The sequence below is a fragment of the Megalobrama amblycephala genome, linkage group LG7 (assembly GCF_018812025.1).
Source record: "Megalobrama amblycephala isolate DHTTF-2021 linkage group LG7, ASM1881202v1, whole genome shotgun sequence".
Classification (NCBI taxonomy): Eukaryota; Metazoa; Chordata; class Actinopteri; order Cypriniformes; family Xenocyprididae; genus Megalobrama; species Megalobrama amblycephala.
In genome coordinates, this window is record NC_063050.1 from 17,754,301 (window position 1) to 17,778,594 (window position 24,294).

General features: G+C 35.5%; 1 protein-coding gene and 1 long non-coding RNA gene across 2 annotated transcripts; one reads left to right on the top strand and one right to left on the bottom strand.

Annotated features, from left to right (window-relative positions):
- LOC125271930 (cytochrome P450 2J4-like) lies at positions 1-22,677 on the bottom strand. The gene is made up of 9 exons (XM_048196294.1): positions 22,420-22,677; positions 8,059-8,221; positions 7,814-7,963; positions 7,573-7,733; positions 7,319-7,495; positions 7,093-7,246; positions 6,804-6,991; positions 508-649; positions 1-390 (listed from the first exon to the last, which is right to left on the bottom strand). Exons 1-9 carry the CDS (start codon positions 22,609-22,611, stop codon positions 215-217), a joined length of 1,503 nt encoding a protein of 500 aa, XP_048052251.1. The 5' UTR covers positions 22,612-22,677; the 3' UTR covers positions 1-214.
- LOC125271931 lies at positions 13,592-18,925 on the top strand. The gene is made up of 5 exons (XR_007185738.1): positions 13,592-13,683; positions 14,131-14,190; positions 14,515-14,591; positions 15,309-15,352; positions 18,730-18,925. It is a non-coding gene; the product is annotated as an uncharacterized LOC125271931 (long non-coding RNA).
- Positions 22,678-24,294: the final 1,617 nt, after the last annotated feature.

Genomic DNA, 24,294 nt, shown 5'->3' on the forward strand with positions numbered 1-24,294 from the left:
TTAATTACTTGATCACATTTATTTAATTAAATCATATGCTGCATTCACGCTATGTCGTAATTACAGTAGTTTTGAAATGACAACACCTGACGAGATTCACCTGGGAAGACTAATCAACAGGAAAAAACTACAAAGAACTACAACATGGCACTCAGGACAGGAAGTAGCATAAAAATCCTAATCCAAAAAAACAACATCATGTATGTTGCTTGGCTTAGCGTTGCACTGCACACAGTTCATATGGTTGGGGACATTGAGTGACCCCCAGTTTAAAATCCAAGTTGGGCTCCACACCCGCTGGTGAAAATAAAGTGAAGCGCTGCAGCAGAGTGGAGAAAAACAGGAACAGCTCCATCCGTGCCAGCTGCTCCCCAAGACACACTCTCTTTCCTGAAAATCAGAAAAAATGACGGGTAATCATAATGGGTGTCTTTTTATGGGGGGCTTGTACAGCATTGTCAGTGTACATATTTGGATTACTTTCATGGAAACACAGTTTGCCAATACCTAGAGAAAAAGGTAAAAAGGCATCTCTCTTCCTGAAATTGCCCTCAGCATCCAGGAAGTGACCTGGATTAAAAGAATGAGGTGTCTCCCACTCTGACTCATCAAACAGCACTGATGTCAAACTGCCAGTCACTATTGTGCCCTGCAGAACCACAAGAGGCTTAACAAGAGTAAAATTATACACACTGTATGACAGATGTGGGCCTATTGCTTTTCTCACCATGTCATCTGATATTCCGATTCTCAAATATGTGCAAGTGAGTGTTTTGTCATTTAAAAGCCTATATAATGACCTTGATCTTAAAATATAACGTGAATTCATCCATTTGTCCTGAAATATATGTGGCCAGTGAACTGGGAGAACAACAGAGTGAGTGAGCTTTATAGTTGCTTACACAATGTGTATCTGATATGAATAAACGTCGGCAAATTATATTTGAATGGATTGTTATTGCTGCTACCATAGACATCAGTGTATATTTAATTGGCTGTTGCGTCACGACACGTGTATGGAATCCCAAGTTTGCCAAAATTAAAAATTAAATGAATACATAAATAAATATACAAAGAAATTTAAAAAAGCAAAAATAAATAAATAAAAATATAAATAAATAAATATACATAGAAAAGCAAAAAATAAATAAATAATTATTTATACATTTATTTCCTTATTTATGTATATATATATATTTTTTTTTTCCACATTTATTTTTTATTTTATTTATTTATACATTTATTAATTTCGATTTTTATTTATTTCCATATTTGTTCATTTCCACATTTCTTTATTTTTACATTTATGTATCTTTACATTTCTTTGACCGTAGGGTAATGACCCACAAAGCAACATTGCGTCGGCCCAGATCTGGCACATGTGGCAAGATGATCTGGCCCACATGCTGCAATGAATTACGGTCATTGTGTGGGCCGCTTCTGTTTGCCAGATCTGGGCCACAAGCAGCAGAGGTGGGAAGTCCAGGGGTCAGAGAGTAAAAGTCCTGCCATATTTTTATTCCACCCACTGAAGCATTAATGAGATAAATAAGTGTTTAATTGAGTGACGATTGACCATTATTGAAGACACCTAATGATAACAAGCAGAATCACCAAAGGAGAAAATCACAATTTTTAAGTTACCATCATCGAGGTCAGGGTTTGTTTTAGTTGAGCTCTTGACTCTTGACTTTTTAATGTTAGATTTTGTTTGGGCAGTTTTAGCTGCATTAAAACCAACCAGACAAGCAAAGTTAAGAGATGAACAGGTGGTGTTGGTTATGTTTTCACATAATCGTTATTTGATCTGAATCACTGAACTCATTTAGAGCCCAATCTCTAGATTTACATTATTGATTACAGCAGCACTGTGATTCTACAGCAGAAGATCAACTTCATCAATATAATCTGAAGGATCTCTCAAAAGTTGTTCTGATTTAAAAAAAAGAAAAAAAAATAATTTTAGGCACACACAGACATCAAGAATCAGCCTGTGAATCTCAACAGTGGTGACCATCATAAAGCATGTTGCAGTGCATTTTGGGAGCCACCAACCAAAATTCATCCATGGCTCCCATCATGCATTGCTGCATGAATAAATTATGAGCTGAATTGTCTTAGTAATTTCCTTTATTCTCACTATTTTTTACCTTTTAGTAGCTTGTTTTCTAATGTTCAGAGTTGATCTGTTTATCAGAATATGTTGCTTGTCACCGTCGTTGAGATTCACAGGCTCATTCTTGATGTCTGTGTGTGCTTAAAAAACATTTTTTTGTTTTATATATCAGAAGAACTTTTGAGAAATCCTTTGGACTAAATTGAAAAAGCTGATTTTTTTTTTGTTGCTGTATTCAATGTCAATTTAACTCATATATTGGGCTCTAAATGAGTTCAGTGATTCAGATCAAATAATGATTATGTGAAAACATAACCAACAACACCTGATCATCTTTTAACTTTGCTTGTCTGGATGTAATATCTCAGTTACAGCAGCCCAAACAAAATCTATTATTAAAAAGTCAAGAGCCCAACTAAAGCAAACACTCATCTCCACGATGGTGACTTTAAAATTGTGATTTTCTCCTTTGGTGATTCTGCTTGTTATCATCAAGTGTCTTCAATAATGGTCAATCATCACTAAATTTATCATTTAATTATCTCATTAACTTTAACACCGCTTCAGTGGGTGGAATAAAAATATGGCAGGACTTTTACTTTCTGACCCCTGGACTTTACACCTCTGCTGAACAGCAACATCTTCAGCAGATCTGATAACAGGGACTCTGAAATGGAAGTGCTTGTTAATTTCCATTATTAATCATTTGAATGAATGGGCTTGCGTTTGATTGAGACTTAGATACCGGTCAGAACACGGAAAGGATCGACTCAGGTAACAGAATTTTGTTCTGGGAACATAAAAAACGTCAAGTTTTCTTGACGTTAGAGGAACGTTTTTATAATGTATGATGTTCCTCAAACGTTCTTTCAACTCAATTTTGATTTAAAATTATAACATTCCAAGAACATGAAATTGTCCAGTTCCCTTAATGTTAGTCGAATGTTATTTAAAGGTTAGTATGATGTTCCTGAAACATTCTTTTAATCATTCAAACACCTGCTGTGAACAAACACTGAAAGAAAGAGAAATAAGAACACAAACTACAACTTTCTTCATCCACAGCCTTAGATGAACTGAAGATAAAAGACATTAAATCTCTGAAGATCTGATTAAACAACTCCACAAACAGCTTTACCAGCTTCACTTATTACTAACCAGACTGACATTATTTCTGTCACACGTCTACAGAAGCTCTTACTGAGAATTAACAGAGGTTTAGATGTTGAAAATGTTTCGTTTGAGGTCAGCATCATGGAGATGAGCATTTGCTTTAGTTGAGCTCTTGACCCTTCTTGACTTTTGTTGAGTTGCTTCTTCATCAGCAACTGCAGGTGTTTTCAGAAAACATTTTGACTGGCGTCTGCAAAGTGTCAGTGATGCGTTATTGAGTATTTTACACATAAAGTTTGGCGAGCACCGATCACTTGCTGTTTTTTCTCCGATCACAGCCCGACTTGTCGGCGAGCTCATTAATTTACAAATTGGGCTTAAATCGAGCTTAAAATCCTGCATTGTAAACTTGGCATTACTGTGCTTAAACTAATAGGTTTTGCTTAAAGTCCCCCTTTAGTCAATAATTTTATCCCTTAAAAGTCATCTTTGATCACTAAAATGACATATTTATATGTTTTTTTGCAAATCTATAAATATGCTAATTATCCCTGCCTCCACTCACTCACACAAGCTTAGAGATCCACACGGTCAACTTACTGAGGTAAACTCTGCACAATGGTATCGTTTTTTTTACACAAAACTGTAATTTATTTTAATTAGCCTTTTGCTTGACTATATTATCAACCAGCTAATAATGTGTTTCTAATGCTACACAAACCATGTTCCTGTTCACCATGTCAGAGTCAGACAGCTGCCTTCTAAAAATCAGCATATCCTAAGAGACGCTTTGAACTCAGTCAGAACACCGGTGGAGAAAGGCATATAGTTCATCATAACATTGTAATATACATCATATACCCACTATATTAATAAATTTACCTGATTTTTCATATCAACAGAAAAATATACCAGGATAACCTTGCTTCTCTTGACACCGCTTCAGAGCAGTCTTAGTTAATGATATGCTAAAGCCTGCCGGCCCGTTGATGCGATTGGTTACAAGGTAGATTGTCACATCAAAAACACCACACATTAAAATCCACAGAGTTAAATCAACTATGCTCAGATAACATTTGGTCCCTCTCTGAATAGTGTTAAAATAACACTGAAGCAGAGTTAAAGTTAATGGGATAATTAATCTATTAACCCTTTCGCACGTAAGTTTTAAATATTCTGGCTGACCCCCCAGCGTGAGTTTTTTGAAGCGACCGTTATTTAGAACGTATCACTTTATGGTTTCCATGGTGACGCGTCATCGCTTGTTATGTGACACACCGCAGCACTGTATGAATGATAATCTGCTTTCATTTAATTTTTCCTTTGTTATTCAAAATATTCACAAATTTGTTGACTATAGCATGAAAAATCTAATATTCCGATTGACAAATATGTGCAAGTGGATGTGTTTTGCAGTTTAAACACCTTTATAACGATCATGTAGTTGAGCCATATGCGCGATGGGCGCCGCCATGTTAGTTTGCGCCGCACAGAGAATCGGATCTGTTGGATTTACAACCCGTGAATTTATTCACTTCTCCCGAAATACATGAAAGTAAGTGAGTCGGTGAACTGGGGAAGAATAGAGTAAGCTTTAAAGTTACTTTCACAATGTGTATCTGATATGAATAAAACGTGTCGTCTAATTATAATGGAAAGGGTTGTTATTTCCGCTTCTATAGACATCATTGTGTATTTTACAAACTCTAAATATATTGTTTTGTTAGTACTCGTGTGGATTTAAATGTCTGAAATCTACAATAAACATTATTTGGTTGAAAACACTGCATATATGTAATATATGAAAAGCGCTGCGCGCGTCCGTCTCTGGTTTAGTGCCAGCCAAAGCGCGCACGCACATTTGAATTTGGCAGTTGATCACGCGATGCACTGAACGTTCTAATCACACCGGTGTGATCGTACGCTCCTGGGGCCAGCCAAGACTGATCACACCGGTGTGATCGTACGTGTTAAAGGGTTAATTAAGGGATGATTGAACATTAATGATGAACACCTGCTGTTAACAAGCAGAATAACTGAAGAAAAGAGAAACACAAGAACTACAAGTGACTTCAGCCAAAACCATTTAATTGAAATCAACTGAAGGTAAAAGACATTAAATCTCTCAAGATATGATTTACTTATTACTAACCATATTGACTTTATTTCTGTCACATGTCTAAATAATTTCTTATTGAGAATTAACAGAGGTTTAAATGTTGGTGTTTTATTGGTCAATAAATTATGCCACCATCGTGGTGGTCAGGGTTTGTTTTAGTTGGGCTCTTGACCTTTTTATGTTTTTAGAATAATTTGTGTTTGAACAATTGCAATAGTGTTTCACAGCAAACACTTGTGCGTTGCCGAATCAAAAGACTAACGGAGCAGATCCTTTCTATGTTAGATTTTTCTCTGCAACAATGTATATGTTGCTATGAAGTCAGTGCTTATATGTTGATATAGTCATTGTGAAATGGCCTGATTGTATCCAAAGCAACTGATCATATGTTTAGTCATTTGTACATTTTGGTTTTGCATTAACAACCCTGTGAAACTACAGCATGAGAAGAAAGTGCAGCAGCAAACAGATATACTGTTTAATTTTAAAACCATGCATAAAAAAAATTAAACTACTGCATCACTTAGACACACACAGACATCAAGAATCAGCATATGAATCTCAACAATGGAGATAAAAATAAGATGCTTCATGCTACAGTGCATGCTGGGTATCACCATAGGACAAAACTCCCATCATGCACTGAGGTATGAATAATTATTGTCACCACTGTTGAGGATTGTATGCTATATTTTCTTGTATAAGCCTGAGCTGTAATAGCCGCTCATTTTTAGCAGTGAAGTATTATGGTGGCATTTGTTTAATGGAATTTTTTTGTTTTTGTTGCAATTTTTGATAGCTGAATCTCAGTCAAGAAACCAAAAAGAACGGGACCTCTTTGTGATTCATAATCATAATTAATTGACCAATAAAACACCAACATTTAAACCTTTGTTAATTCTCAATAAGAAATTTAGACATGTGACAGAAATAAAGTCAATATGGTTAGTAATAAGTAAATCATATCTTGAGAGATTTAATGTCTTTTACCTTCAGTTGATTTCAATTAAATGGTTTTGGCTGAAGTCACTTGTAGTTCTTGTGTTTCTCTTTTCTTCAGTTATTCTGCTTGTTAACAGCAGGTGTTCATCATTAATGTTCAATCATCCCTGAATTAATAGATTAATTATCTCATTAACTTTAACTCTGCTTCAGTGTTATTTTAACACTATTCAGATAGGGACCAAATGTTATCTGAGCAGAGTTGATGTAACTCTGTGGATTTTACTGTGCAGCTATTTCAAACCCCGTTTTTTTTAAACGTCTTTTGATCACTGCAGTTTTAAAGAAAAAATACTCAGCAATGGTGCTGACTTATGAATTTGCACATGGTTTATTTGCACAAGCATATTAAAAACACCACATAGTCATATAAACAATATTAAAACTTGTCTTTTACCACAGGGGGACTTTAAGTTCATATTCTTATAGTGCTTGAAACATCACTTGGCTCACCTTTGGGATAGAGTATTTTCCTATCTGAGTATCTTCCACAGTAGCCCGGACCACATTTATTGGGATAATATTTCCAATCCTCTGTATCTCATGAATGACGGCATTAGTGAAGGGCATGTTGTCCTTGTCTGAAAAAGATGGCAGCCGTGACCCTCCCACAACACGATCAATCTCCTCCTGAACTTTGGCTGAAGATGAAAGAAGTAGAGATAATCCAAGACAAAATTCAGAGTGTGAGTATATTACTTTTTATTTGCATATGAATGCCATTCCTCACATAAGCTCTCACCCTGTATCTCAGGATATTTTATCATGTAGAGAAGACCCCAGTACAGAGTGGTGGAGGTGGTTTCAGTTCCCGCTACAAACAGATCCAGAGTACAGATGAACAAGTTCTCCAAATCAAACCCAGTGGCTGGAATGAGAGGCATTAAATTCAATAGCTATACGTTAATATTACCAGAGCATTCCAGTACCAGCTCACTTACTGACACCCCCCTCAGAAAAGGTCTTACTTTTTCCATCTCAGCCAGGAAGCAGTCAATGTAGTCTCTTGGATTTGATGGATCATAATCCAGTCTGTGTGCATTCACCTTCTCTCGAACAAAGCCAATCACTTCTTTCCACAGGGCAATAATTTTCTTGTGCGGCCCAGGCAGTTGCCGCATGAGCCATGGGAACATGTTATAAAGCTAAAGAAATCAAAACAAAAAGTTGATGAGCAGTGAAAGAAAGCAAAGTTAACTTGTTAAAATGAGAATATGTTTACTTGAGCACAGATGCCTCCTTCCAGATATAAAGCCTCATTGATGTTCTTCAACAGATACTGGAATTCATGGTCACTGTACTCAAATCGATTACCAAACAAAAGGACACAGATCACATTTGAGACAGCGTTGTTCAGCAGTAATCGCGGGTCAAATGGTCGACCTGGAACAGTGGTTGTTGTAAATCACACTGCTTTGCTTACCATTTTAAAATGCAATTGTCAATTATTTTCAGTTAAATACCTTGTTCATTTGCAATGGCTCCATTCAGAAAGCAACACTCAAGACTGATGCATGGCTCTAAACTTTTCTTTCCCAATCCGAAGTTTCGAAGAGTTGAGAGTGCAAATCTCCTCTGATGCTTCCATTTATAGCCACTGGCAGCAACTAAACCTGTTCACAAAACAGACCCTTTACAGTTAATAGATCACTGACAATCTATGGTGAAATGTTAAACCACCTATTTAACATTGTGATATTAAACTGACCTCTGTCTCCAATGATCTCATTTACTAAAGCTAATGTGGGTCGATCAGCAAGGTTATCACCTTGTTGTGTGTAGACCTCCTTCACTAGTTTATATCCATCCAACACAACAATTCTTTGTCCAAGAATTCTAAGGCTGAAGATCTTGCCATATTTTTCTGCAAACTGTAAAATATCATTTGAAAGTCAACATATCTTAGAAATAGCTGTAGGTTTCAATTGTTTGTAATTAGCCTATTTAGCCCTGACTACACTGACAAGTAATTTTTGTCATGAAAATAACATTAATTAAAGATAACTGTTGAAATTCTGCAAACATGTGAATAACTATAATAGACCAAACTTTAGGCACATTTTCCAACATTCTGGAAAAAAAAAAATCTAAACATTCATAAATTCAGACATGTTTATAAGTTTAAGATTATTCATTTAAACCCTGGCTATCTAGTTTAGCTAGGTTTAACTGGACTGTTTAACATTACCAGCCTGCACTGTTAAACCTTACTGTAAAAATACGAACAAATTCTGACAGTAACAAACCAGATTCCATTAAAACAGAAATATAATGTAGAAAAAAATGGATTTTGGGTAATATTTGTCATTTTTGAGAAAATAGCCTACAGCAATATACTGCGAGTTAACGTTCCTCAAAGTCGACACTCAGAGGCTATGTTCTAAATCACGCCCTATACCCTCATTCACTATTCCCTACATTAGTTCACTAATATATTACACTTGACAGAGTGAATGAAAAGAATTGAGTGAATTCAGACACTGATGAACACCTGATTACCAGAATCACTGAAGGACAGAGAAACAAGACCAGAAAAGAGAAGAGATGAGCAGAAACACAAGAACTGACTTCAGCCACACTGAGTGTGAAACCAGTTTGACAATGTTTCTTTCATACATATACAGATGTTCTTGTTTTTTAACATTTTTAATAAAATACAGTTTATAACCATAATTTTACATAAAATCTTCTGTATTTTCTTTAACTTTTTAACGTAAAATTATGGTTATAAACTGTATTTTATTAAAAATTAAGTAAGAAAATCCCGTAAAAAAATGGTAATTTTCTGGGAGCAGGGGCGCCAGAAAAATACCATAAAATAATGGAAAATAACCGTTATTTTAAGACATTTAATAAGACATATTTTTTCTGTTAATTTAAGGTATTTTTCTGGCGCCGCTGCTGACAGAAAATAACCGTTTTTTTTTATACGGGATTTTGTCTTTTAAAATTTTTAATAAAATACAGTTTATAACCATAATTTTACATAAAATCTGTATTTTCTTTAGCTTTTTAATGTAAAATTATGGTTATAAACTATTTAATTTTTAATAAAGAACAGTTTATAACCATAATTTTACATAATGTAAAATTATGGTTATAAACTATATTTTATTAAAAATTAAGTAAGAAAATCCTGCAAAAAAACGGTAATTTTCTGGCAGCAGGGGCGCTATATAACCGTTTTTTATAAGGGATTTTGTTTTTTAACATTTTTAATAAAATACAGTTTATAACCATAATTTTACATAAAATCTTCTGTATTTTCTTTAACATTTTAATGTAAAATTATGGTTATAAACTGTATTTTATTAAAAATTAAATAAGAAAATCCCGTAAAAAAACGGTAATTTTCTGGGAGCAGGGGCGCCAGAAAAATACCATAAAATAATGGAAAATAACCGTTATTTTAAGACATTTAATAAGACATATTTTTTCTGTTAATTTAAGGTATTTTTCTGGCGCCGCTGCTGACAGAAAATAACCGTTTTTTATAAGGGATTTTGTCTTTTAAAATTTTTAATAAAATACAGTTTATAACCATAATTTTACATAAAATCTGTATTTTCTTTAGCTTTTTAATGTAAAATTATGGTTATAAACTATTTAATTTTTAATAAAGAACAGTTTATAACCATAATTTTACATAATGTAAAATTATGGTTATAAACTATATTTTATTAAAAATTAAGTAAGAAAATCCTGCAAAAAAACGGTAATTTTCTGGCAGCAGGGGCGCTATATAACCGTTTTTTATAAGGGATTTTGTTTTTTAACATTTTTAATAAAATACAGTTTATAACCATAATTTTACATAAAATCTTCTGTATTTTCTTTAACATTTTAATGTAAAATTATGGTTATAAACTGTATTTTATTAAAAATTAAGTAAGAAAATCCCGTAAAAAAACGGTAATTTTCTGCGAGCAGGGGCGCCAGAAAAATACCATAAAATAATGGAAAATAACCGTTATTTTAAGACATTTAATAAGACATATTTTTTCTGTTAATTTAAGGTATTTTTCTGGCGCCGCTGCTGACAGAAAATAACCGTTTTTTATAAGGGATTTTGTCTTTTAAAATTTTTAATAAAATACAGTTTATAACCATAATTTTACATAAAATTTTGTGTATTTTCTTTAACTTTTTAATGTAAAATTATGGTTATAAACAGTATTTTATTAAAAATTAAGTAAGAAAATCCCGTAAAAAAACGGTAATTTTCTGGGAGCAGGGGCGCCAGAAAAATACCGTAAAATAATGGAAAATAACCGTTATTTTAAGACATTTAATAAGACATTTATTTTCCGTTAATTTCAGGTATTTTTCTGGCGCCCTATTTTACCATAAAATAACAGAAAATAACGGTTATTTTAAGACATTTAATAAGACATTTATTTTCCGTCATTTTACAGTATTTTTCTGGCGCCCCTGCTGCCAGAAAATAACCGTTTTTTTACGGGATTTTTTTTTTTTTTAAATAAAATACAGTTATAACCATAATTTTACATAAAATCTTTTGTATTTTATTTAGCTTTTTAATGTAAAATTATGGTTATAAACTGTATTTTATTAAAAGTTAAATAAAAATATCCCGTAAAAAAAGAAAAAAAAGGTAATTTCCTGGCAGCAGGGGTAATTTTCTCAACAGAAGAAAATTAAACACTGTGATTAAACAACTCCACAAACAGCCATAGGCGTAATTCGCGGGTGGGACGGGTGGGACATGTCCCTACCACTTTTTGAAAGGGTCGATATTGTCCGGACCACTTTTTGAAACCTCTCGCGGCACGGCACGGATATGTAATACAAAAGAAACAGCTCTAGTTGATTATCAGTTTGAGTTAATAGGCGATCTGGCGCTAGAATGTGTTGTTTTTGAAATCTTGTTGAGTGCTCGTTGTCGCTGCTATCAGAGGCTCAACAGTGTTCTCTTGGTGTTCACACGGACGAGCGCTTCAATCTATCGCTCTGTTGCAGAGACTCTCTATTTGTTAGGTTGAAATCACAAAACAAAATAGCTACACATAAACGTATCCCTGCTCTTGATATACAATCTTAATGAACATCTTTGGTTTTAATGAGAAAAAAATATATACATGGCTGGGTTCGAACCCAGAACCTCTTACACGTTAAACGCTGCCACTAGTCCATCAGGACAACCTGATATGAATTGCGGATCCTCATATTTAACTAATGTACATACTCTCGGGACTAATGGCATATTGTATTATAGCAAATGTAAGGAAGAAACTATCATAATTTACGCCACTGCAAACAGCATCCCCAGCTTCACTTATTACTAACCAGATTGACTTTATGTTAGACATCAACAAAGGTTGTTATTGAGAATTAGCAGAGGTTTAACTCTAATGTGTTTCATTTCAAGTCACCATAATGGTGAATAGCTGTTCCATTAGTTGGCCTCTTCACTCCTCTTATATTTTTTTTTCTGGCTGCTGTGATGGTGTGCAGTAGTAAAGAAAGCTAAAACAAAATCTATCTGATAATGGATATTTGTTGATTGTTTTGTGTGCATTATGAAATGGACTGACGTCATTTGAATCTAACAACTGTGTTGTGCTAATGATACATTACATTATAAACCCTGCATTACTTCAGCATGAGTTCTTTACAATAAAAAAAATCCCGTAAAAAGACGGAAAATAAATGTCTTATTAAATGTCTTAAAATAAGTTATTTTCCGTTATTTTATGGTATTTTTCTGGCGCCCATGCTGCCAGAAAATTACCGTCTTTTCACGTGATTTTTTTACAGTGCACCTCTGGTCCCTCGATGGGAGCCTGTCAACCTCCCTGAGGATGTACTGAACACCATTTCTCAGGCTAGAGCTCTGTCTACTAGACACCTCTACGCCCAAAAGTGGTTGGTCTTTGTCGACTGGTGCGAAACCTGCAACGAAGATCCGGCTGAGTGTGACATATCTTCAATATTGTCATTTCTCCAAGGGCATCTGGCCCACCCTCCACGCTCAAGGTCTACGTAGCAGCGATTGTAGCGTTTCATGCTCCCATCGCTGGCCAGTTAGTGGGGAAAAACGGCTTAGTCATCCATTTCTTGAGAGGCTCTAGGAGGTTGAATCCCCCTTGTTCTCGTACCGTCCCTGTATGGGACCTCTCCACAGTCTTCAGAGTGCTCAAAGACCCACCCTTCGAACCGCTGCGGTAAGCTGACCTTCGGCCCCTCTCGCTTAAGGCCGCTCTGCTACTTGCTCTAGCATCGCTAAAGCGTGTAGGTGATCTGCAGGCCCTCTCCATGAGCCCTGCATGCCTCGAATTTGGGCTTACTGACTCGAAGGTCGTCCTGAATCCCAGGCATGGCTACGTACACTGTTAGACTTTGCTGTAATTTTACAGTTACTTACCGCAAAAAATCCCAGTAAAATACCATATATGTTATTTACGGTTAACTACTGTAATATGCAATGCATTATGGGTATTTTTTATGATATTTACAGTAACTTACTGTATATGTGAATTTACAGTACTTTACTGTTTACTCAAATGCAGTAGTGCTACTGTAAATGAATTTTTTTGAGATCCTCCAATCAGAATGGTAGCAGCCGATCACGTGACCAGCTTGGCGCTTTCAGAAAAATAATTCAAACAAGATGGAGGCCTCTCAGTGGCAGGGGAGTGAAGAAAATGAGTGTAAACTTATATAGTTTTTACGCTGGTAAGTTGTCATGTGTCAACCCAAACAGGGAATTTACCCCATTTCATGCTTAAAATACCAACATATGTCCAATTTATTGTACATAGGTCGTAATTTAGCCTTCAAATGTTTTCAGTTAAATACTAAAAAGACATTATATTCTAATGTCTGTAGTGGTGTAGGCTGTAGAGTGTGTGGTATGTGAAAATTGTTTTTAATGTGATCAACCCGGGTTCGATTCCACCTTAGGCCAAACTTGCTCTTATCCCTTTTCCCATCACCAATCAGAAAGGCATTTATATTTAATAAAAATTAAGAAAACATTTGAAAAGTTAAATAAAGTGCCTAAAAAGTGTTTAACAAGAAAGTATTAGTTGCTGCCAACCATATACTGTAGTAATAATAATGTATATGAAATAAAATGTGCCCTATTATGCCTATTTTGCCACTTCTGCGTCAGTTTGTTGGTAGGCTACGTCAATATGTCAGAAAATAGAAATTATATGCTCATTTTCATTTTTTTGCGGTTTGAAGAGATATCGCGAGATTACGCGAGACTATAAGATAGCAAACACTGGAGCGGATCTGAGTTACCATGGAAACGAGGAAAAGTCAAGCATCAAGACTCCGTCTCGCTGTTGTTTTCACTGATTTTTAGGTAAGTTTAGTCCATAAAATCACACAAATAATATATATAACTGTTCCTGATACCTTTCTTACGTGTAATTGACACACTTCTGTTGAATATTTACTTCAAAGAAATTATTTAGTGTCTTCGAAAAAGTCCGTTAGCATCTCAACCATGATCTCAACCGTCAGAAGCGGTTGGCTAACTAACTATATTTTGAGCCCCTGTTTAATAAAAGTTTGGGCTTTTAATCGCATATTTATGTGTAGATAAGATGTTATAATAGTTTTGTAAAGGTTTTGCTGGCAAATTGTTAATGGATGATAGTAAACAAATTTATTTAACCTAAAGGTTGCTGTACCGTTAATCGGTGACGTCAGTTACATGGAGCGCGAAAATTAACTGAAACTGAATTTCAAACATGTTTTGATCTCTATTGGTAAACAAATATGGATAAATAATATTCTGCAATTTCAGGGGAGACAGAAAACCCCCTCTACAACAAAGGAGAAGCTGACAGAGGAGGAGGAAACACAGGTGAACTGAGAAAACTCATTAAATACTTTAAAATGCATTTATTTCACAATATATCTAACCTACATCACCATGCATCTACAATTTTCTTTTGCAAAATTATATATTTTTAATGTATTAGTTAAGAAGTCTTTGACATCCAAACGTAAGTGACACTACATGCACAGTACTGAATTCTAAATCTAAAAATATAAATTTTGTTATCTTAAGTAATATATATATTTTAATACTGTGTATTCTTTCCACCTCTGCTCTAGCTTGGTTCCTTGTAATAAACCTGTAGTAAATATTGTTGGCTCTGTGACAAATTGCATGTTTTGTTCCTAGATCCTTCCATGCTGATGGCCTCCTGCACCCCAGAGCTGAGTGACCTCCTGTCAAAAACCATGAACCAGATGACTATAGTAAGCAAAACCTCAATCATTCAGTACACTACTGTTGAAAAGTTGTGGGTTTGTAAGATTTTTACATGTTTTTAAAAAACGAAGTCTCACATTTTAAAATCATTAACCCTGGGTTGTTTCAGTGAGATTGTCCTTGAAAGGCCTGTAGGCTAAATAATCAGTTAAACGAGGTAACATAGGTGACAAGTATAATGTTATAATGCTTGTAGTTGTAATCATTTATTTAAAGGGATAGTTAACCCAAAAATGAAAATTTGATGTTTATCTGCTTACCCCCAGGGCATCCAAGATGTAGGTGACTTTGTTTCTTCAGTAGGACACAAATGATGATTTTTAACTCCAACCGTTGCCGTCTGTCAGTCTTATAATGCATGTCAATGGGAACACAATCTGTAAACCGATCGTTTCGTGTCTTAGGACATCAATGTGTCGTCACGAGCCGCAGGGTTTAATTTGGATTTGTCTATGCATGTTTTTTTACTCTTACAGATTGTGTGACCATTCACAAGCTTTATACCACTGACAGACTGCAACAGTTAAAAATCATCATTTGTGTTCTACTGAAGAAACAAAGTCATCTACATCTTGGAAGCGCTGGGGGTAAGCAGATAAACATAAAATTTTCATTTTTGGGTGAACTATCCCTTTAACAGTTATGATAACAGGATATCATGGTCATTAATCTATTTTATTGTATTTCTCTTTGTCTGTTTGTAGTTATGTTTGCTAGTGAGACAGACGCCATACTGTTCCACTCAAAGGTATTTATTTATTTGTCTGTACACATGTATGTATTTTTTTATTTTTTACTTAAATACTTTTTACTTATAAATGCTGACTGTGGTTCGGGGGTCGACAACTTGTAAGTATGTAAGTTAGTTTCGACAGAAATTTGGCCAGCTTACTCATTCCTCATACTCTATGCCTCTAATATGTTTGAATTATATCACCAATGCAATATCAGGGGGTAAAGATATCATTAGTGCTCTTAAAATTATGTTTACTCTTGTTACCAGATGAGACGTAATCTCTAGCGTTTGGTGCTCAGATTCTTCAGGACAAGCCCTTGATGCAATACACACTCAGTACTTTTACATTGCTGAAATAATACTCAATTACAAGTAAGTACTAGTACTGGTGTCAAAAAGTACTTGAGTAAAAGTACAAATTACTCTTCTCAAAAACTACTCAAATTACTAATTACTTTTTAGCCGGCGATATCTTCGGAAGACAAATTAGGATAATATTGATGAAATCTGAGGGTTTCTGAACCACTCATAGGCAGCAACATCATTGCACCTTTTGAAGTCCAGAAAGGTACTAAAGACATTGTTCAACATTAAATATAAAACGTTAAACGTTATTTGAAATTATTTAAAAAATGAAGACACTTTAAATGTGAAATTACATCCACCAGTAGGTGGCAGCAAATCAGTGTTAATGAGCGAGTCATTGAGATTCAATTAATTCAAACAGCTGATTAATTCGGGAAGCGTTGCTCAAGAGACACAAAACAATGCTGTGGACTTTGTTTGGAACTATTTTCATTGTTGAAATAGAGTGAGACAGGCGATTTGGTGACTAAAATGTAAGTCGCTTGTTATTAAGTACTTGTTCATTAAATTGTACGCCGTATAAAATCAATATTACGTTTGTAATCATGCTGATATTAGGAGAAAAATGGTGCTCTGTGTAATATTGGTTACCTATATTTAATTATATAAATATAAAGATGTACAGGCGCATTTTTTCCCCTTATCTTGAATTCTGGGGGCATTCTAAAGGCTTTTTAATAGACTAAATCACACAGTGAAAGCGTACACTATAATATGCAGCACATGCACCAGTCTTAGATTACGTCACATAGTTCATGCATGCACTCAATGGGTGTGTTTTTGTTTGTTTTTTCTAAAGTGAGGGACATACATATAATTTCACATCGTTAAGTCAACAATTACGATGTCATAGATAATATATATCGCACACCCTACAGCACTGGCCCGATTGGGCAAGTGACCGTTCCGTCTACTGTCCCGTGCGTCGTTAAAACTGGCCCCGGGCCAGTCCCTGTAAAGTCATTTTAAAATATGTGTTTTGAGCTTTTCACACCACAGAAAAATGTGTTATTAACCACCCAGCCAAATTTGAATGATTAAAAAAATCTGCAAGTAAATGAAATAAGTTATCAAAATCTCGAAAAAATAGGCAGCGCTCTCTGCTCTCAAACGCTGGGGGCGTGTCTGCTGTCGGCGCTGAAACCACACCCACTCGCGAGAGCTGCCGTCTCAACTTACTTGTCTAATGAGTCAAACATACTGATGCATATAAACAAAAGAATCACGTTAGAGGGTTGCACATTTTAGTAGAGTTACTGTGGACTACCTACTAATTATAACATACGCAAACTCGGTAACTTTCACTCATTGGTGGGCACGTACTGCCGGACTGTTGTCGAGTCGACAAATGACGGTGCCGCGGCCCGCGAGACGGGAGGATGAAGGCCGGGACGGGAGAGACTCTGTCCAACCCCATATATCATCGGTTATCGTCGGCACGGTAAGAAGGCCTAGGCAGGAGGGGGGGACGAGGTCTGTTCAGTCACATTCACCAAAAACAGCGGATTATCTGTGAATCACAGCTGTCTGATGAAAGTTTGTAAAATTATCCGGTGTAGAACGATCACTTTAGAATCCTTCATAAGGGACATACCTGTAAAGTCAATTCTGAGAATTCTTTCTAAACACTTTATAAATGTTACAAATGTATTGCTGAAACACATTACAAAGTCTGTGAATTGAGTAATGCTTAATTGTGAAGTTAGAGCGTTAAACAGTTTTTCACCAAGTCTCTGCTCAGGATTTTTTGGGCGGAGCTAAAACGGGGGTCTAATGACGCACATCGTCCCCCGAGCATAGCCCCGCCCCTAACACTATATAACTGTCGATGACGCACCGAGCGTGGTGCCGCCTCTAACTCTACAGCGGTTCACTCGCTCAATCTCGAGTATCATTAGTTATACAGCCCTTTGTACATTTAGCTAGTAATGCCTTCGTCACGCAAATGCATATTACATGGTTGTTAAAATATACAATATGCTCGGTCTCCTTATTTAAATTTCCTAAAACGATGATATGAAGGAGAACTTTCATCAGACAGCTGGGATTCACAGATAATCCGCTGTTTTTGGTGAATGTGACTGAACAGACCTCGCCCCCCCCTCCCGCCTCGGCCTTCTTACCGTCCCGACGATAACCGATGATATATGGGGTTGGACAGAGTCTCTCCCGTCCCGGCCCGCGGCACCGTCATTTGTCGACTCGACAACAGTCCGGCAGTACGTGCCCACCAATGAGTATAAGTTACCGAGTTTGTGTATGTTATAATTAGTAGGTAGTCCACAGTAACTCTACTAAAATGTGCAACCCTCTAACGTGCTTCTTTTGTTTATATGCATCAGTATGTTTGACTAATTAGACAAGTTAGTCGAGACGGCAGCTCTCGCGAGTGGGTGTGGTTTCAGCGCCGACAGCAGACACGCCCCCAGCGTTTGAGAGCAGAGAGCGCTGCCTATTTTTTCGAGATTTTGATAACTTATTTCATTTACTTGCAGATTTTTTTAATAATTCAAATTTGGCTGGGTGGTTAATAACACATTTTTCTGTGGTGTGAAAAGCTCAAAACATTTTAAAGTATTAAAATGACTTTACAGGGACTTTAATGTCGAGCCTTGAATAATCATACGACTAAAGCTAAATGTGATATCTTTGTGCATACATGATTTTTGATTTTGATTTTGAGGAGCACATTTTTTATGAAACCTAAGAGGTTTCTTTCCATTCATCCCAAATCCATTCCTCTGAAACTTGAAAGATAAAAAAAAGATGTCATAAAGGCATCTTAAAAATAATCCACTGAGTGGTCTAATCAACTCGATTTATTATTTTTATGATGCCTTTATTACATTTTTTTTTTTTTTTTTTTTAGTTTTAGAGGAATGGATTTTAAAGCTATACTATTCAAATAGTACACTACTGGGAATAACTGCTGTTGCACAAGTTGTTACCTCCTCTCTTCATGAACAAATTTAGATTAAATAAACTCATGACCATTTCTCACACATTTTCTTGTTTTGTTTCAGATCTGCCATCAGTTGTTTACCAGTATGGAGACCAGCCAAGACCAACTGGGAGGTTTTGTTCATGCTTTTTATTGTGCATTGTCATGATCTCTGCTTTGATTTGTTATGAATCCAGGTCTCTTTTTTTATGTTGCATCATAATAAATAAAATGGATGAAATTGATTGTAACAGTGAATAAAAAAATATATTGATATACATGGACTCAAGTCACTTATTTGGAATTTATTAAATTCTGTAGCATACATGTAAAATAAAACTAAAATAAATTACAGTAAAATTACTGTAATATTATTATACTGTAAAAATAAGTTATGGTAAGGGCATCTTACTGTAAAATGAAATTGCGGTAAGGGCATCATACTGTAAAATGAAATTGTGGTAAGGGCATCATACTGTAAAATGAAATTACGGTAAGGGCATCATACTGTAAAACACATTTACAGTTAAGCTACTGTAAAGGGGCAGTTACAGTAACTTACTGGCAATAGTGCTGCCAGTAAGTTACCGCAAAAATACAATAAAAAGTCTAACAGTGTACCTAAAGTGCTCTCGACTCCATTCAGAGCACAGGTTATCACTCTCACGGCGCTACCTCCCTCTGAGGACGAGCGTGAGTTGAGTTTACTCTGTCCTGTGAGGACACTGAGGACGTACATAGAGCGTTCCGCACCCTTCCGGTAGTCAGACCAGCTCTTAGTATGCTTTGGTGGCCACACGGGGCTTCCAGTCACAAAGCAGAGCAGAGGCTCTTGTGTTGGATTGTCGACGCTATCGCTTTTTGTTACTCGTCTATGGGCATAAATTGCCCCATAGGAGTACGAGCCCACTCCACTAGAAAAATAGCCTCTTTGTGGGCATGGTCTAGTGGTGTCTCTATTAAGGACATCTGTGAGGTGGCCGGCTGGTCCTCGCCATCCACATGTCAGGTTTTATAACTTGGACGTCCCGGCATTACACGCCCGGGTCCTCTCGGCATGACTGAATGGCCTCCTCTCAGCCCGTCAGCAATGCTGTAGTTATGTGTAACTGTGGGGCTGCGAAGGCTTTGCCTCCATACTTATCCCCCAGGCCACACGTCATCATACCTAGTTTCTTTTCATTTAACCAGTATGAACAGCAATGAAGTGCGCATATCAACAGAAATCAGGCGCGAGCACATTTAACGGCTTACTCTCTCCCAATCTTGTTTTGCGCTGTATTTTGGAATTAAGAAGGGCGAAAACGTATGAGCCTTCGAGTTTCCCAAGACGATACAGAATGATACAGAACGTACATGACTGGTGGAGCCACTTTTCCATCGGGCCAAGCAGTTTGTTTATCCGTATGGATATTGTTTCGTTTTCTATATATTATTATTAGCACACAATATGTTTACATAAATGCTCAGGCATTGCACATCCTCATTACATATAGTCAACTTCACTATCAAGTTTATCCTGAATGGACATTTCATATAAAAGAATTAAACAGTATCTTCTGCACTACAATTGATGCATTTTCTGTCAGCATTTGTTGTTGTTTTTCTTTCCAATGCTGAATTTTCTATTTATATACAATGTACAGTGTTTCTGGGACTGTCAAAAGCATGTAAATATACAAATATACATCAACATAATTGATTAATTTCATTAGTGACAGGGTATGATTTATGTCTTCAATATATAAACGTGAGAAAAACAGAACTTTATTATTCATGCTGTGCTGCATCCTGACTACAACATAAGTATTGTTAAATACACTTCTAGCAATTCATCCCATTTGTTTGTACCCTTCTCTCATGAAGGAGCCACAGATCACAGGAGACCTCTGCGCTGCACAACAACCAAAAGTCTTCAAGGGTTTAGTGGAAGAGCCGTGCTTTCTGATATTGAAAGAGGAAGACCAGGGAAAAGCCAACAGACAACTGGCCAAAGATCCTTTAGTGATTTGCTTCCAAATTAAGGATGATACAGACATTTTTCTTAATGAGTGTCTGGACAAAAAGAGTCTTGTAATTAATTGCATTTTTATGGAGATTTTTTTTTTTTTTTTTTTTTTTTTTTTTAAAGATTTAATTTTTCATCATGTACCTGCTGTTCAATTTACCATCTTTGGTTTGATTTTGTAGTTTTTTTTTTTAGAGCAAAGCACAGCTAGTAGCTATATAATGCTTTTGCTACTTAGGGGGAAAAGTATATTTATAAATAAATTAAATAAATAACTTTTGTGTTTTGTTTTTGGGTTTGATGGATCTGAATTTGCTTAATTCATGCAATATAGTGTACAACCGTGTAAAGTGTATTATATATTATGAAAAACAATGGTTCATTCTGAAATTCTTGAGTAAAATATACATTTTATAACAAATTATTAAATGTTCATCATTTTTAGTGTTTAAGCTTTGTGTTCAATTTATATTCAGTTAATCATTTAAGACATAAAACAATTTGATGACCTTTTGAAATATTTAAAAGGTTACAAAGGGGTTTTAATACACACACACAGGCTATATATATAACTTTTATGTGTTTGTGTGTTGTGTAAGCTATTAACACAATGCGAGTATCTATCTATATATCTATCATTTCAGTTAGATCGTTTAAATAAAATGTTTGACATTAACATGGTTTTAAACTTTAAAAAGCTCCAAATGGAGCAATGCCCACTTCCGTCCTCAGACTGGCACGACGTATGGTTCTGCGGTTCTGCAGTTATCTTATGGGACCGGAAATAGCGATACACTCACACTGCTTTACTTACTGGAAAGAGGAAGTGTGATAAAGGTCTATTGAGGTTACAGTGGTGATTGACATTTCAGCACTTCAGCGCGTACGCATTCATATCAAGTGCATTGTTGAGAAACGCACGTAGAACAAACGTTTGTAACCAAAATCCTTCTTTTAGCTATACAATCCATCTGGAAAAGTCATTTCTTTACGCTGCTTGTTCTTGGGGCTTTATGTTTGTTTGTTTGTTTGTGTGTGTGTGTGTGTGTGTGTGTGTGTGTGTGTGTGTGTGTGTGTGTGTGTGTGTGTGTGTGTGTGTGCAGCCCTTCGCCGGTAATGAGGTTACAGAAAACACTAGCAAATACAAATACAAATACACTGGTCGTAATTGAAAGCCGAACTCAGAAATAACTTCAAGCAGGCAATAATATAAAGTAATAATAATAAATAAATGAAAATAATGGAGCAGCGGCCAAATCAGTTTGTTTGTATTTGGCGTGCTATAAGATGAAATTACTTTTAGCGTGCATATGATACGCGTATTATATGCACTTCAAACACCGTGTGTATCATATAGGCTATCATATACACGCCAATGGTAATTTCAAAGCACGCCAAATAAAAACAGAAACTCATACTACTATTGACATGCACTTTCATGAGATCGGGCTCATTTTTCTGAATGACTGCGGGGCTGAAGGCTGTGCACAAGTCAATGCCGTTTCCGTTCGGGTTCGAAAATATATGCCAGGTCGGACTTTTTTCTTTTTTCTTCCTTTTTTCAACTTCCAGTGTTATTTTTTCGTCATATTTTAAGTATAAATTTTTTAATTAAAATCGTTTAATTATCGTCATGATTCTAAACACAGTCAACCATAATGACTATAATTTTGACGAGATTAACGTGTGCAGCAGTCACAAACCGCTAATTTGCGTTTTCACACAAGAATACATTTAGTTGGATTTAACTGGCATTTTATTTACCTTTGCAAACTGAAGATGAATCTTACTATAATCAATATGATGAAGGTCTCCTATAATCGGTAAAGACCATGGTCCAGGAGGAAAGTTCTTCGGCGCTTTATTTCTGATATACTCACTCAGCAATAAAAACACACACGAAAATATCAAAATACTTTTGACATCGATCCACTTGTAAAGAAGCAACAGGTCCATGACTGACACTTCGTGGATTGTTGTGCAAAAGTTTAAGCGGATGTCTTACCACATCTATACTATCCTACCCACTTTTATAGATCTTATAGGTTATAAACGTAGCCTACCTCTAAAGGCCTCTGATTGGTTAATTTTTTATTCTATTCTATTTTTTTTTTTTTTTTTTGCAAGAAAAGAAACAGCACTGTGTTAAATACATTAACATAAATGGAAAGAAGAAGAAAAGAACATATAACACACACACACACAATGACAATGGCACCTCAACCTGTAAGGAAATGGTCATAGTTCTTAAGAAACTTCTTGTTCTTTTTTGTTAACAGTGAGATTAAGAGATTTAACAACAAGGGAAATCTCAGCAATGTAGACATCAAATCTAGGCAAAGTCTTGAGAAATTTGTTTTTGTGAATAAAAAATTTACAATGCAACACAAAGAAATTAACAACAATTGTAAAAGAAAGCCCTCTGCTGCGCTAACAGACTGTATTATTATTTATTTTTATTATTATTATTATTATTATTTATTATTATTAAATTACTCGCGTTCAGACAGAAGTTGTTTAGTTTGTAGTGGAACAGCAGGCAGAAAGAAACCAGCTCTTTAAGTGTTGTACATACTGTTAAATCCTGCTTTGATGGATTTGTGCATATAACCCAACCCCAGCAAAACCCATATTTATCAAGCTTCTCAAAGTGCCCAACTAAAACAAATCCTGATCTCCATGATGGCTTAAAAAATTGTGATTTTCTCCTTTGGTGATTCTGCTTGTTAACATCAGGTGTCTTCAATAATGGTAAATCATCACTCAATTAATCACTTAATTATCTCTTTATCTCATCACTGCTTCAGTGTTCATTTGACTCTCCAACACTTTTACACTCTTGAAAATGGTCTCATATCCTCCCAGAGGAGTTAATTTAACACAGGAGTTTTTGCTGTGTGCAAATATGTTCTACAAGTTTGTGTCCATCAGTGTATTTCTGTGAATGGCATGTACACATTTGTGACTAGATCTTTTCTGCAACTTCAAATTCGGAAAATACAAGTTTGTGACTATTGTCTACAAGTGAAAATCTCAGCGTTTACCTTAAGATTTATATTTTACAGGTTTTCACATTGGAGCTGTGAGTGTAAATTTTAAAGTAGTATGAATATTTATAGTAGGCTACAAGCTAATTACGTTGCTTATTCCGATTACTTGTGTTGGGCACTTTTTGCATTTAAATTGGCTTATTCTGACTGCTGATGTAGTGTGTCTGGACCGGTCACTCTCACACACACACAAGGACCACACGACCACTTGATGAGATTCAGCACTGTAACTGTAATTAAGAGAAATAATCAGTGGAGCAACGGGCGACAGCTTCTCCCACTCTGGTACACACAGGATATTTTGTGGGGAGAAGCGAAAATCACATGCGTCATCGGCCTCATACACAAGTAGACTGATATAATACAATAATAGAAAAGAATTATATAAATGTAAGTCAATAATACTGCTTATAAATATGTAAATATCTTGTTTTTCTTATACATCAGATCAATATTCTTATTCCATTACAATAAATATATTACAGTAGTGTATAATATAAAATAATTAGTATATTAAAATAGTATATTAAATACAATCTCTATATTACATTATTAACATATGCATTAATTCAAATATGTATATGATATA

What these genes read in the sequence shown, in the direction of transcription:
- LOC125271930 (XM_048196294.1), bottom strand. Translation starts at nt 22,611, where the DNA reads ATGGACCTGTTGCTTCTTTACAAGTGGATCGATGTCAAAAGTATTTTG. An exon ending in TGAGATCATTGGAGACAGAG is followed by an intron (nt 7,964 to 8,058) that starts GTCAGTTTAATA and finishes TTTTGTGAACAG; the next exon opens with GTTTAGTTGCTGCCAGTGGC. An exon ending in AAGGAGGCATCTGTGCTCAA is followed by an intron (nt 7,496 to 7,572) that starts GTAAACATATTC and finishes TGATTTCTTTAG; the next exon opens with CTTTATAACATGTTCCCATG.